The sequence below is a fragment of the Grampus griseus genome (genome assembly GCF_964374135.1).
Source record: "Grampus griseus genome assembly, chromosome: 1".
NCBI classification, from domain to species: domain Eukaryota; kingdom Metazoa; phylum Chordata; class Mammalia; order Artiodactyla; family Delphinidae; genus Grampus; species Grampus griseus.
Genome location: NC_139017.1, coordinates 140,855,813 through 140,871,784, shown reverse-complemented (window position 1 = coordinate 140,871,784; position 15,972 = coordinate 140,855,813). Strand labels below are relative to the sequence as shown.

Here is a 15,972-nt window from a genome sequence, read left to right as displayed (position 1 = left end):
CATATAAACTGAAATTAGAATGGTGAATCACTTAAAATATCTAGAGGGTTTCTTTCGTTTAACAAAAATACCAAAGAGGAAAATACATCCATAATGTGAATAAGAGATAGGAGTTTTGTTTTTCTATCTATTAATATGCTTCTTTGTAAGGTAGAGCTTTCCTTTTCTGTTCTGCTTTCTGTGTTCTCTGTACCCATATGTGAACCACAAGACCAAAGAAATCTAGCCTCTTAAAAAGCACGTGCTTAGAGACAGTTAAAGTCTTTTTGTTTGTAGTATAGGTCTTTTTGTTTGTAGTAGGTATGTTCAAGGATTAAGGAGTACCTCATTACCCACAGTCTTATACTAATTGTTTCACTGACTTCCGTATGAGTCATATCTTGATGTGGATGGCAGCTCATCAAGACTGGTCAGTTGGTCTGGGACTGAGAATAATGAAAGGTAGTCTAGACTGGAAATCATAATTCAAGGGTTGAAAATCTGAGCTGGCAGGGGTTACAACAGAGGCTGAAGAGTTTCTTGTATTCAGAGACAAGCCAGAAAGATAGGACCAAAGCCAGAGGCAATAGTAGTTAGCTTCAAGTCTGCAAACAAGAGTCATTTGATGTTGAGAGAAAGCAGAGGGTTAGAATAACTTACTACAGCAAGTATCAGAGACTCAAATCTTATAATTTAATTTTTCAGACTGAAAATCCCATATTCATAAATAGCAGTGTTTTAAAAACAGTATTCTATTGATTCCTAGGATTCTGCGAAGGTACCCCAGCTGGAGTGGGGGTGTGGGATTCTATTTTTCTATCAGCAATAGAGTATATTTTACAGGGCAGTTTCAAAATGGATTTGATGTTCTTTGAAATTCTTAAATTTTAGAAGTTGCTGAAATTATGAAACCTTTATTGCAGATGAAAAATCTTTATAACTTTATTAGAAATTCTTTATTTTGATGGCTTTCTTAAAATGTCATTTCAGTATAATATAAATGGACAAAGTCCAAATCATTTTACTTGGAGAATCTCCTTCCTATCCAGCAACCAAGCATGATGTAGTGGAAATTACCAGCTTAAAAGGGAGACCAGAATTCTAATTCCAACATTGTCAGTAATTTTGTGACTGTAGGTAAGCTTGGGCCTATAAAATGAGAGAGTTGTTCTTAAGTGAATTTCTAAGATTCTTTTTGACAAGTTTTACTTACCTCTGTCATAGTCTAGTCCATTTCTTCTTTTTTAAAAAAAATTGTTTTATTTCAGCTTTACTGAGTTATAATTGACATACAAAATTGAAAATTCAGTCCATTTCTTAAACGTTGCAGTGCTTTTCTATAGTCACATACTAGTAGAGACAGAATAATATTGTAGTAGCTAACATTTATTTAGCTAACATTTATTTAATGAGCTTTTGTATGTGTGTCTCATGCTGTACCGGGACAGCAGTTACAAGTCTCTTTTAATTCTTACACTAGTCCTGGTACTTTACACATAGAGAAACTGAGTCTAATAGAGGTTAAGTAAATAACTTGGTCAAGGTCTTATGACTGATAAGTAGCAGAGCAGGGACAGCCTTTTTGACTCTGAACTATGAAACTTTTCTGCATCGAAAGTTAGCCTGCTAGGTATAAAACCTTAAAGAGGAGAATTTCTAAACCAGAGGTGAAACAGCCATTTTTATGATCTTTAACAACAGAAGGGTCATGTAACTTTTATATGCACTATAAAGCCTGGTCAGCAAAGTTATTTTTCTAGTGCATAAAAGATTCTCTGAGTTTGACCTACAAACTGAAATTTTTTGTATATAAACAGACTTGTTTAAAAGGAAATATTGGTTAAAAAAATAACTTTTTATAAAGCAAAAAATTGCCTGTAGTCACAGTGGTGTAGATATATAGGGCTGAAAGAAAGTTTTCATACTGTGCTAAAGAAATGCAGTTTTTAATTAGTTAATTAATTTTTGGCTGCATTGGGTCTTTGTCGCTGCACACGGGCTATCTCTAGTTGCAGTGAGCGGGGGCTACTCTTCGTTGCGGTGCACGGGCTTCTAATTGCAGTGGCTTCTCTTGTTGCGGAGCATGGGCTCTAGGTGTGCGGGCTTCAGTAGTTGTGGCACACGGGCTCAGTAGTTGTGGCTCTCAGGCTCTAGAGCACAGGCTCAGTAGTTGTGGCGCATGGGCTTAGTTGCTCCGCGGCATGTGGGATCTTCCCAGACCAGAGCTCGAACCCATGTCCCCTGCATTGGCAGGCGGATTCTTAACCACTGCACCACCAGGGAAGTCCTGAAATGCAGTCAGTTTTGTACTTCACTTCCTCTTTGAAAGCTAGAAGAATTGACAGTCTCTTCTCACTTGATGACTGCACTTGTGAAAGCTTTACTGTATTCTGTATAATCGTCCTAATTCTTTTATAGGTAGACACCTATGTAATTAAGTTGAGGCTAGAGGCAGAGTCTGTCAATATTGGGTGGTAGGGAGGAGGATTGGGGAAAGCTTTAGGTCAACAAGCTGCTAGACGAGGTAGGATTTGGACCAAGGGACCTGCAGGGGATACTAGAGGGGGTAGCAAGAACAAAGCCAGTAAGATGGACAAGCATGAAACATACGAAACAGCTAATTGGACTGCAGTAATAAACATAGCTCTTCCAATGCAGTGTTAATAGTTATAATAGCTACCATTTATTGAGTTCCTGCCATTCCAAGGTTCACCATCTTTCTCATTTAAGTCTTATAGCAACCATATAAGGTAGGGTAACCCAGATAGGTTAAATCACTTCAACACGGTCACTCTGTTAAGTGGCAGAGAAGTGACTTTAACCCAAGGTTATCTGGATCCAAGAACCATACTTAATAATAAATCTTCTTTGCATGTAATATGAACTAAATAAATATTTGGATGAAGAATATAGGTCTGATAAGCACTCACATGCTTGGTTATTATTTCCTAAATCATGAGCTAGAAGTATGAAAGTAACCATTAATGATTTTATGTGGAAATTCATAAAACATGAAACTTTGAACTACTGACATTTTACCAGAGAATGTAATCTTAATTATTTGATAAAGGATTTACTGTGTTTTGAGATCTTTAATTACAGATTTGTTCTGAATCTCAGAGAACAGAAATATTTAAAGTCTTAAGTTGAACTGCCTTTGATAAGAAACTCAATAATAACTACTGTCAGAAAAGGGGTTTATAAGAATAAGGCTAATTTTAAAGGTACATAATGGTATCTTTAAGAGACATTGTAGTGAAGTGCCTTTTTCCTTGAATTAGATATTTCAGTATTTGAGCCTACTTTATATGTATCTGAGACTTTCCCCTAAAATTTCTCTTTGAAAAGGATATTTATACTTGAGTCATTATGAAGTTTCTAATTATGGGTACATTCTTAATTATTTTATTTTGAACCCCAGAAGCCATTGGCTCAAAACAGCTTCAAATGATGCTAGTTCTGAATGCTTATGGACGTTATTTCACAGAATTTTTTTTTTTAAAGCTTAACACAAATTTAGCAATTATTCCTGGAGGCATAATCTCATACTTGCAAATGTTGGCTGTCATTGTAAATGAGTGCTTAAATTGTAGAAATCATGAGTGATCCTACAGGATGAATGAAAATAACATTTTCTAATGTAATGTGAGTAGGTAGTTGTGATTTAACGTAAATTTTCCCATGAAAACATCATACATGGATTGAAAGTGTTATGGCTCAGTTTATACAGTAGAGATGTTGTCTGAAACACCGTATTAGGTGGCTCAAAAATGGTTTTAGCCACAATGAAATCATTAGGTCAGAGATGCACTGTTTCCCTCGTATTCATTGAGGTCTCTTCCCAAATGTCTCATCAGAGAGATTTTTTCTGAGTATCTTACCTAAAGTAGCATTCTCCATCGATCTAGGAACTTTATTTTGTTTACTCTGCACTCCCCATCACCTAGCACATAAGAGATACTCAAGTATCTGTTGAAAGACTGTATAGAGTGTGAATAAAATTATCTCATAAATGTGAGTAGGAAATAAAAGCAATACAGTTGACCCTTGAACAACACAGGTTTGGACTGCACGGGTCCACTTATATACAGATTTTTTTTTTCAACAAATACATACTGCAGTACTGCATGATCCATGGTTGGTTGAGTCCTTGGATATGTATTCCATTTGGAAGGAAGGTGGCCTTATTTGGCTCACTGGATTATCATATCTAAATATGTATCCAAAAGCCTAAAAGAAATTTTACAGAAGTTTATTGCAATAATGTCCAGTCTTTCCAAATAAATAATAAATTAATTTTAAGATTGTTGTCTGTATGGAAAGAAAGAATAAGTTTGCAAATAAGAGGAATCTACAGTGGCCAATTCTAATGTAAATAATGATATACTGAGGCCACAGAACTCCATTGTGGCCTACAGAATATTGAATACCGTCCATTTGGTTAATTAATTGGTTACATTGATTTATCTTTTTGTGTATCAGGAATGAATATGTCTGTGTTATATGGTTTTCCTGTAGAAATACTTGAAGTAACATTCCATTCCAGTTTTTCTGTAAAGCTGTGTTTCAGTATCCTTTAAACATAGGTCAGATATGCTAAAGTTAAGGCAGGGTAAAAGAGAATCTCATGCTACTGCATACTTGTCCAGTCTCCTTCTCCCCAAGGCCCCCTCCCCCAGCCAAAAAAGGAAGAAACAAAAGGAAAACACTACCCCAGAAAACAAATTTTTAAAAAATAATTCTTTTCTCCATTAAAAAAAATTTAGGAACAAGTTCCAGTTCCGGTCTATCATCCAACACCTAGCCAGACTCGCCTAGCAACTCAGCTGACTGAAGAGGAACAAATTAGGATAGCTCAAAGAATAGGCCTTATACAGCATCTGCCTAAAGGAGTTTATGACCCTGGAAGAGATGGATCAGAAAAAAAGATCCGGGAGTAAGTTTTAATTTATACATATTTCAAAGATCTATCTTCAGAGATCTGATTTTTAAAAATACTCTCCTGCATTTTGGAAGTCAGATGTTTAATCATTTCTTACAAGGAAATGTTTAGATGTAGCAATTAAGAAGAATTTTCATATAAAAATAGCTAAGAAATAAATGATGGTGTGAATTCTGACCATTTTATATGTTGCCTCTGTCCATTTGGATGACAGTTAATGTCAGTTAAAAATGATTTACCTGTGTAATAACTGTGAACTAGTACCAGCATTGCTGGTGGCCTAATCAGTTGGGAAAGTAATTTGGCAGGATGTCAAGGACCTTTAGATCGAAATCCTTTGAAACAGTTAATTCTAGAGATTTATCCTAAAATATGTGCCTCACTTCAATCCCTAGAGTTTTATGCATAAAGATAGTCACCATAGTTTTATTTAGTGAAAAATAACAGTAGAGGAATACTTTGGTAGGTTATGTAGCCATTAAAATGGTTTGCTAAGGGTTTTAGTGATATGAGGAAAATCTTATCCATTTCTTAACTTGTAGAATAATTTTACTAAGCCTGATGAGTTAAATATAAGGGAGATTTTGTCCTCAGAGCTCATTATTGTCTGAGAATCCCTAATGAGGACAGCCATTCTCCTTTTAGGTTGAGAATGGTCGTTACCAACACAGACATAAAGTAATTTACTATGTTGTGTTTGGCTGTTTGAGCTGTAGCACCATTTAGGGCTAGTACTTAAGATTATAACCTATCTAGAATATTGACTGCCGAATTGGGTTGCTTCTTGAACCTGTAGAAGAGTGCAGTGAGCTTGAAACTGGGGTTGTTGAAGAGAACTTTAGCCTGTAGCAGCCCAGTAAGTAGGCTGAAATTAGTGGTCTGTATTTACATACACTTATTAAAGTGAAAACTATATGGGCTTACACTAAAAAAGCAGTTCAAATAAAATTAACATGGTTTCCTACGTACTAAAGCTTCACATTCTTCTTAAGGTTTCTTCTGTAATAGCTGTTTTACAAGTAAAATTCTAGCAGTGGACTTGATCCCTATGTGATACCTTTCTCTTTGCCCTGTTGATTGCTCTCAAACTCTTCAAATTCCCAGGTGATTGAAATAAGAGATTGTGGCTGTATAACACTTATTAAGAAAAAATTCAATCTGGATGCTTAGGTGGTAGGATGACAGGCAAGCCATTTTCATCTGTTCGTATTAACACTGTCTTTGTAATGGGGATTTTAAAGAGTATTCTAGATGGATCACTTCTCTAAAAATGCTTTCTTATTTCTCTCCCTCACCCTCAACAGGTGTGTGATCTGTATGATGGACTTTGTTTATGGGGACCCAATTCGATTTCTGCCGTGCATGCACATCTATCACCTGGACTGTATAGATGACTGGTTGATGAGATCCTTCACGTGCCCCTCCTGCATGGAGCCAGTTGATGCAGCACTGCTTTCATCCTACGAGACTAATTGAGCCAGGGTCTCTCATCTGACTTCAAGTGAACCATCATTTTTGGTGGTTTTGATCTTTTGTCACTGAGCCCAAAGAGCCAGGGATTAGGAATTAAGATCATGCACAAAAGTTTCCTAAAAATTCCTGCATGGCTGCAGGAATTCCTGAATGGCTGCAGATGTTGGGGGAAAAAAGTATGTGATATTTTAGAAACTTAGGGGGAAAAGTAGGAAGGTATTTTTATGTAAAGCCTTGACCCAGTGTTCAAAAATATAATTGTATTTAGATCTTGTTATTGCTCCAGTACATAGGAATTGTGTAAAGTGTTATACAGCAGCTGTATATGTTTAAATTGTGTCTGTTGAAGATTAGGAAAAAGATAGTGGTTGTTTTTCCTAAATGAAATAACTTTCTTCTTCCCCCCCACCCAAATTCTTTTCTCAAGTTGCTGGCATTTGGGTCAAGGTTTTATTAAAAGCTACATTTTATAACACTGGCACAAAAAAAGTAGTTTTAAGCTTGTTTGCACAGTTCTTTTTTTCCATTGGAAATGGAATTCATTGCCTTAGGTCTTTTTAAATAGTGTATTATTATCGTTGGGGCTGGCTCTATGCTTGAAAACCAGTTTATTTATAACCTGTTATAAGTGCTATATCTGTTTGCAGTTAGGAAATGCAGAATTCAAAGTGATCTCCTAGCTTGTAAGCAAACTGAGATGCACTATCCCTTTTCTATAAAAAAATGAGTTAATGTGTCAAGAAACCAACTCTAGTAAAGTGGGGTTTAATATTACCCTTTCTTATGTGTTTCACCTAATTATTTTGGTTGTTAATATGGTGATAATTAAAAGTCAAGGTAAATTTTAAATATTAAGAATTCTGATTTATTGAGCTTGAATTATGCCACCATGCTTATGTAAAAATGAAAGTGGCACCATGGTTAAACTGAGAAAAGTTTCTCAGTTGCAACAATTTTGATTTATTCTTTCCTGTGACCTCCTTCCCTGTTGTCTTGAACATAGCAAAAGGATACTGCATCTCTTCTTATTGTAGTGCTGAGGTTACTGAAGTTATATAAAAACACATCTCTGTTTCTGTTGGAAGGACAGTCCTGCTAGTTGACTGACAATTCTAAGCAGGGAGAATTAAGATAAATGTGTTTCATGTTTTGCACACAAATGCAGAATTTGTATAACCACATGACTTCATAGTTGTGATCTCAAAAAAGAAGGAATTTCTCTTTTATCTTTTTCTTGCAGTTAATATAAGAACACTGAATCTCTAAGCTTCTGAAGTGTTAGAGGTAGAGATGGTCTAGTAAAGATGTAGTTGTAATGTTTTATCCATTTAGCATGTGTTTATTTTTCTTTATGTACTCGAAGGTGACATATTTGTACAACTCAGTGATATTACAGCTAAAAAATCATTCATTAGCAAAAGGAGAAGCAATCTCAACCCAACAAATCAGAAATGTTTCTTTTTATTTTATATTGAGTTGAATATTTGACTTTAACACTTTTCTACATACAAAACACAAGTCTCTTGAAGGGTTCTTCATAATTGCATTATAGAAGAATTTAGTATGTCATAAGCACTTAAAGATTTGACATTCAACTGTAGCAGTATCCATGTTGGTTAATTTTCTTATGAGCCCCATGATGAGTTCGAGAAAAATTGAAAGAAATTAGATTATCAAGTTCTGTTAAATTGTTACATGTATCTTGCTTAAGTTTTTGTTCATTAATTTATATCCAATTACATAAAGCAAATTTGGAGGAAACACCTGAAGTTGTGCAATATTTTCAGCGGTATTACTTTTTTTATCTTTGTGTTTTCTACTTAAACATGATGTCTGTCATCAAGTATTATAGTCACTTTCTTTTTTTCTAGATTGTTAAAATTGGTAAATGAACTTTTTTTTTTAATCATCTTCTATGTTGCTGTTAGTCTTTATTACAAGGCTTCTTTCACAGAAGTTTGGCAGTAATATTGAAGGAACCAGGATTGAGCTGAATGCTTTTTTTTTTTAAGGTATTTTGTATTCTTTAATTTTGATTTCCACATACCATGTTAAGAACCATCAGTTTTGGCTTTTACCAAGTTAAATAAAGTTATAATACAGTTGTAAAGGGCTAAAGTTAGAATTGATTACATAAGAATATTCTAATCCTTTCTTTAAAACACACATGTATAAATTTAATTACTTAAAAATTTCTAGGTATATATACTTTTGGGGAAGTATTTTTTATGGCTTGGCATTTAATACCATCTAATCATAAATTTAGAAGCTTGATAGCTTCTAAATTTTCTTAAGCCAAATAATAGGTACAACATATTTGAATTTGGGCAAGATATGTTCAGGCTTGGCTGTAGGATTTGAGATGTCTGGAAAGCCTGACCAGGAAAAAATAAAAGAATCTTACTCTTTTAAATGTAAACCGAACAATTTGAAATACTTTCAGATACTTGTAGTTTGGTTCACACAAACCTTTTAAATGCTATGAGTGTTCTTTATAAGACATCTCAGGTATTAGAAGACTCTCCAACTACTTTCGGTTGTCTGTGTAATATAAAACAGAATATAGTGAGCATTGAGGTAACAAATTTTCTGTGAACAAAGCTCCTTCTTAAGGAAGCATGCATTTTAAAAAAGGAATAACAATAAAGGAGTCCAAAGCAGAACTGCCTATGGTCCTGAGACTGAAAATGGCAAACAGGAAAGAAGGTAAGTTTCTTTGGCATAGTTCGGAAATGTAGGCAATTGGTGGCCATGTTTGCTTACAAAGGCATTGGCTAGCAATCAGTTTCTCAGAGTCAGCTGATGACACTTGCATGTTAAACGCATCAGAGCTAATCAGCTAATTTTTTAAGCCTTTAATTTTGAAATTGGTGGACATGAGAAAAGGTGGATTTTGGTTAGTATCTCCTGAAGTAATACTAAATTTACCCACCTGAATTTAAAGATCATCTATTCTTTTACTGGGTATGGAAAAAGTTAGTGAAGATAGTTTGTAACCCCTCCTTCTCTACCCTATCTAGCTCCCCTGTTCTAGTCTTACACTCAACTAGACTTCCCTAAGACACAGGCCTGGTTCAGATGTCCCCATCATGTGAGGCATGGGAATGAGAGCCATCAGCGTCCTATGCAGTCTTATTCTGACTGCATTATATTATTCCTTTTGAGAACATAGCTGAATTCCTTATAATTTCTTCCCCCTTGGTCCCACTTTCTAAGTATTTTGCCATTATTAAATTAAAAAGTGTGGAGTAAAAATGTCCAACTATGAAAATTTCCATCTTTGCATTTAATGTCATTACTGATTGACCCACTGTTAGGTGATTTACCTAAGAGCTACCAAGAAGTGGTCTCTGAAAGAATTTTTTCTCAGTTCTGTATTGTCAGAATAGGTGTTTGCTTATGGCCAGGCAGTGAGTGGTTTAATGCTCATAATTCAGATTTAGAGAGGACTTTAGTTTGTAGTAATTCAAGTGAAACATAAGGGTTTAATGGGAGGAGTAACTGTAAATGCTTGATTACATTATATAAAACACCTTAAAACAGTACTTTTTCTGAGTGGTTTGAAAGATGTAGTAAGTTCATTTTATATATTTAGAGAAAGTTAGCTGGACTATTTGTTAGTTCTCCACATAAAGTACTGTTTTTAACTAGAGAAAAATAACATCTTTTTTTTTAAGCTCCTAAGAGTTACATTGTAACACATTAACGTTTATATTAAAATGACATATAGAAGTTAGTAAATGGATGAGGCACATGTATATGGGGAATATTAATTTAAATATACTTTGTAATCCTTTTTCTGAGAGCCTCTGGTTCTAAAAACAGCAGTGCTGGGTGATTATTTATTCAGCTATTGATTGTCCTGATACAAGTATCCAGACTTTGCTTTTCCATTTATCCTTTGGCTGTTTCCTTGCTCTTTAGCATGGATGAAAATCCAGATGAATCCCTTTACAGCCCATTTCCTGATCCATAAAATTTTTGTTAGAGGCTTCAGTAAAATTTTACAAAAGGGGTTTGGATTTATCTGCACATCTTAATTGTTCACATTGTTCTTGTTTGCCTTATCACGCTAAGCAATGGTCATTAGCCCAGGATAATAACTGGATCCATCTAATTAATGTTACTGATAGACTGAAACCATCTACCATCTCATACATTTTTTATGGAAACTTTAAGAGATACTAACTTTCTTTTACATTTTTGTTTTTTGAGAAAACTAACTGTCCACTGGAAGATTTAGTCATCTTTGGATGCTTTCCACAGCAAGTTTGGTTTTCTCTGCATATGAATGAAGCAGCATTATCAATAAGGTACAGATTTTAGGCATTTAAAACTGATTGTGATCAAAGGATGAGCAGTGCCTGTTTACTTTGAATACATTCTTATCAGTGTGTAACAGCAGTGCTTATCGACTAGATTTCTTCATGCGGAGAAAGTGAAGTTGAAAAAGGTAACTGAGGGTTTACTTCAAGAGTCTGGTCATAGTGATGAATGCTTATGAGAAGATGTGGTTGGCTAAGCAAGTGATGGGCCCAGCTTTTCTCTGGGGGGCCATATAATAGTTAATCTAGTCATTCAGGATCCAAAAGCAAGTCTTAGGTGTTGTGTGAATTGGGAAGCCTGGACTGTGCTATCAGATTGGCTTCCAGCACTATCCATACCAGAGGTATGGGGATAAGCTACATTCTGCCAATTCCGGGATCACAGCCTGTCTTCGGCTTTGAGCTAGTGCAGAATAATGATCTTCTTTCCATGACGGTAGCTGAACTCAAGCAGACAGGTAAGTTAATGGCTACAATTTTAGGGTATGCAATGAAGGGAAGTTGTTTTTCACAAACCATTTGTCCTCATGGCCCTTGACAATCACTGTCCATGATGTTATTTTGCTATGAGGAATAATAACCATTCTTCTTTTCAGTAGTGAGATGGGTGCTAATGGCATTGTCAGGTTGGTCATTTTTGCAAGCCTTGTTCTCAGGATTATTTATTTCTGAAACTTTGCGTTAATGGCATTGAAGATACCTTTGAAGTAAGAGATCATGTTTATGGGTTTGGATTTTTGATAAACTGGGTTGCTGATTTCTCATGAAGAGTAAAGAACAAGAAATGCCAACTCACATTGACTCTTAGAGCCTGATTATCATTTAGCAGCATATTGAAAGTTTTTTTTCCCCGTAAGTGTGGTAGCTGGTGCAGGGAAGAGGAGGTATTTTAATGGCAATTCTCATGAAGCAGAAGCAATTGGTGCTGTTGGCCTTTGGCATGGCACTGGCCTCCCAGCTTCCATGTTTAACCCTGTATAGTACATTCTTCACACAGCAGTTAAAATAGTTTTGAGTAAACTGGATGATGTCTTTCATCTGCGTAGAACTTTTAATTGCTTCCCATTGTGTGGAGAATAAAATCCAAGCTTCTTAATGGAGACAGCAGACTTTCTGCCTCTCTCCTTTCATAGTACTCTACTTTCTAGACTTTTTTGTGTGTGCTTTCTAAAATGGCAAGCTCTTTCCTGTCTCAGATCTTTTGTAGTTCCATCCTGTAGTTCACTTCCCCAGATTGTTTGATGGCTGGTTTCTTACCCTCTGGACCAACAGCCCCTGTTTATTTACTCCATGGCTCTAATTTGTTTACTTTCATGAGAGCAGGACATTTAGGTGCTCAACAGATATTTATTAAGTGAAGGGAAGGAGAAAGCAGGGAGGAAGAGAAGCCCTAAGGAATCTGAGCATTTCTGATGGAGTGGGAGCCACCATCAAGGAGGTTCCCATGGAGAATTGGGGCCTTATAAAGATCGTTGAGGGTTGCAAGGAGAAGGACAAAGGCAAAGCTCTTCCTGAATGGGCAGCTTTCTAATAAGCCTTGTCTCTAACCAGTACTGCCCTCATCCTCCCCTTCACCTGAGAATGTTGGCAGGTCATAGTTGCTGTATGTCAACTTTTGAAAGAAAGGACATATTGGATACATGTTTTTGTTTGCCCAGTACCCCATCTTTTTTAGTAATAACTCCCAACCGAGCATGTAATCCAAGATAGACCCATTGTAGTACCTCACTCCCTTTCCAAGGCAGTGGTTCTCAGGCTTCAGTGTGCATCAGATCCACTTGGAGGACTTGTTCAGGTGGTTCGGCCTCACCCCTGCATCAGGGGGAGGGGGGGCTGATAATTTGCATTTCCAACAAATTCCCTGATATCTAATGCTGATCTGGGGAACCATTGGCCTAAGGGATGGACATTCAAGCCAAGTCAGACTAATCAGAGTCCTTATCTGGGGATTTTTCATACTGGAGGTAGGAAAAGGAGCCCTTTTCTTGTCACAGAGCTGTAAGGACGTAAGGTCTGAACTGCCACGCAGAGAAGTCAGTCCAAGAGAATAAATCTAACACAAGAGCAAAGCCAAGAGATGGAGAAGGCCTGATGGATGCACTAGAGCCATTGATTCAGTCATCCCCTAGGCCAAACTCACCACTGCCTTCCCACAGTATGTGTGGGCCAATACATTTACCTTCTTAATATACTGAGGACTGTGCGAGGCTGCTTAGTTGATTTCTTTTTATTCTCAGCAGTCCTGTGAAGCAGTTGGCATTGGCCCCATTTTACAGAAGAGTAAACTGATTCTCAAAGCAGAATAATTTGAATTCAGTCTGTACTTTTATCCACTATTATCCCATGTAATTAATATAATTTAAAGTTGCTATTTTTAGTAGATCAGGCTTTTCTCTTATGAATTTGCTCACCACCTCTTTTCCATAGATAGTTGTCTGAAAGTCACCTTTAGCCCAAGGGTGACAGATTTCTGGCCCATGGACCACTTTGACCCACAGGTGTGATATGTTTGGCCAGCCAGCACTCTTAGGTGCTTAAACTTAAAATTCTAAGAGTGCCTTCAGCATCGTATGCTTCCTAGTTTGTCAGTGTTCCTACCTCTTACTGCCTTACACCAAACCTCTTCTAGCATATGGTTTGGACTCAAGCCTCAGTCCAGGCCTGAGCCTCTGCATCTGTTCACTACCCATCTCTGGAGTAGCTGACTGGAACTCTACCTATCCAGCTGGGGCTTAGATCGTGCCTTTTCCTTCAACATCCTGATGATTTTATGAGCAATATGGTGCTTAAGGATTGCCTTTGTCCAAGATAGACCCTGTCCCTGCCTCATGATGCCAAGTGCCACAGGGGAACCGTGCCACACAGGCATATGCTCCATGTGCTCCACGCCAGGGATTTCTAGTGTTTGAGTTACCAGCCAGTACCTTTTCCATACTTAACAGTGGCCCAAGAGTCAATGTAAGTCAGATCCAACTTTAAGCTGATAATTTGAAAGCTTGACCAGCAGTTCAGGAAAGCATGAGCTTTAGAGTTCAGCTGCCTGACTTCAAATATTTCTGATGCATAATAGCTGTGTGGTCTTAAGGCAAGTTATTTAACCTATGTCTCAGTTTTCTCATCTGTAAAATAGCAATAATAGCTCCACTTCAAATGTAAAGTACTTAGAATCACAACTGGTAAATAGCACTTAATATTAGCTAGTATTATTCCACCGAGGGCATATGGTATCTGGTGTTATGAAGTGTTTGTTCAGGACATGAAGAAAAACAAAACCATCCTATCCAGTCATCTGTGAGGTGTTAGCTGTGATGTGTCTGATTAAACTTGAACGTCAGCTTTTAGAAGTCCATAGTGACCTTCTGTAATTGCATGTCTTACCAAAGTAAGGGCTCTATTATATTTTGTCACTTGAGAGCTGACTAGACAGTAGAAGCAACTCATAGATTGCTTACTTCGAAATGGATTTTTCAGATCCCTAAATGAGGCTCCTTGTTTGTGGACTGACTTACCCTGTTGGACAGTGATGAACTTTGTACCAGATTTCCACAGAGCTGTGCTAATCCAAGAAGAAAGGCACTTTCCAACCTTGGAAAGCTGCATCTGAGGGCGAGGGTGAGAAGTTCCCATTTGCTGCTTGGTTTTCAGAATCCAGACACCTCTCACTTATTACTGAATTAGTGTGATGGTGCTAAGGACATAAGAAAACTGTTAAAAAGGCACACTGTTGGGCTTTAAATTTGAAGCAGAGAAGAAGACTGTTGTCCACTCCCTATCATCTTAGAAGAGATAAACTTGGGAGTAACTCCAGAGAAAAGTGTCTTTGGATTTTATTCCCTCATCGAATGATTGCAGCACTCAGCAGGCTGGGGCTTTTTAAAATCCTCCTGATGCTCCCTTCAGTTGCTGGGAATCTCCCACCTGGACCTCAGCCTAGTGTTTGGTTGGCGTTGGCCTTTTAGGGTCCTGGCTTTGCTGTCAGGTCGTGGCTTTTTTTGCTGTGAATGACGACAGCTGTCTTGGAAACACTCCCATTCTGACTTGAGAGATAAGGAATAGGGAATCCTGCCAACATATGGGAGAGCTGATAGGGACCAGCACAGTGCTGGAAGCTACCCTGCCAGTCCAAGGCCTGGGACCAGTGAGAGGCAGAGGTAGCCTTTCTGTTGCCAAGAGCCTATTCAGAGCATGTTACACAGTTGCTGCTTCCTAACAACTGAGTTCCTCTGTGTGGCACAGGATTCAGACTTTCCCCAAATGAGGATTATTTGCTCTCTGGGTGTCCTGGGAGGAAGGCTATCATCACTTCTGGTAAGCAGCCTGGTGGCACAAGGCTTTGACAAAAGGTAGGAAGGTATATATCTTGCCTCTTTTTGGAGATGAAAGCCCAGAAACAGACTTGACCAGACAGAATCAGAACTGTTGACAGCAGCAAAGAGCCTTAATCTAGTCCAAATTACTAATTTTTAGAGGGTCCATGACTTTCCCAAGGTCACTCTGAAAGGCAGTAGCAAAACAAGGACTAGAATTCAGGTCTCCTTATTTCTAGGCCAAGACTCTCCTCACCTGATCAGGTGCCTCTCCAGGGCAGATGTGCTGGAAAGGTCTGCAGTGTTAGAGAAGCAGTGACCAGAAACGGCTCAAGACGCAATGAGAAGCCCATGACAGAATTTTCACCTTCAGAGGCCTCTGCACAAGGATATGGTGGTGTCAGACACCCAGCATTTTCACCTTCACATACATTTTTTGTTTGTTTTTGGCCACGCCACTCGGCTTGCGGGATCTTAGTTCCCCCACCAGGGACTGAACCTGGGCCACGGCAGTAAAAGCACTGAGTCCTAACCACTGGACCACCAGGGAACTCCCTCACATACATGTTTTTGATGGACTAACTCAAGCTGCAGGTAGGAATAAAGGAGACAGAACTCATAGCCAGACTGCAGCCAGAGGTAAAGGTGACAGAGGCTAATTAATGAAGCCCAGCAGGAAACAGCAACAACTAGGAAACCATCCTGGCATAAAAATTTAAAAATAAAAGCACCTAAGATGAACATTGAGATGAAAGTGTTTTGCAAATGGCAGTTTTGCGAATTATATGTTTGGTATCCTGTGACCGGCGCTGCTTTTATACTGTAATAGGTAGCATTCTAATATGTGAGGGAGGACAACAGGCCACCTTCATTCAGCAGCCTGGCTCTAGTTCACCCCTTTCACCTGCCCTGTCCAACAACCTGGAAGTAGGCTGGGCTCCCAGCA

At 37.8% G+C, this 15,972-nt stretch overlaps 1 protein-coding gene across 1 annotated transcript in view; it reads left to right on the top strand.

The window, feature by feature from the left end:
- Nucleotides 1–8,155, top strand: part of RNF11 (ring finger protein 11) — a 39,067-nt gene extending 30,912 nt beyond the window's left edge. Inside the window, exons 2-3 of the mRNA XM_082666753.1 lie at nt 4,746–4,915; nt 6,226–8,155. Of these exons, the coding sequence (XP_082522879.1) occupies nt 4,746–4,915; nt 6,226–6,397 (342 nt within the window). The 3' untranslated portion in view covers nt 6,398–8,155. The remainder of the gene's footprint in view (nt 1–4,745; nt 4,916–6,225) is intronic.
- Nucleotides 8,156–15,972: the final 7,817 nt, after the last annotated feature.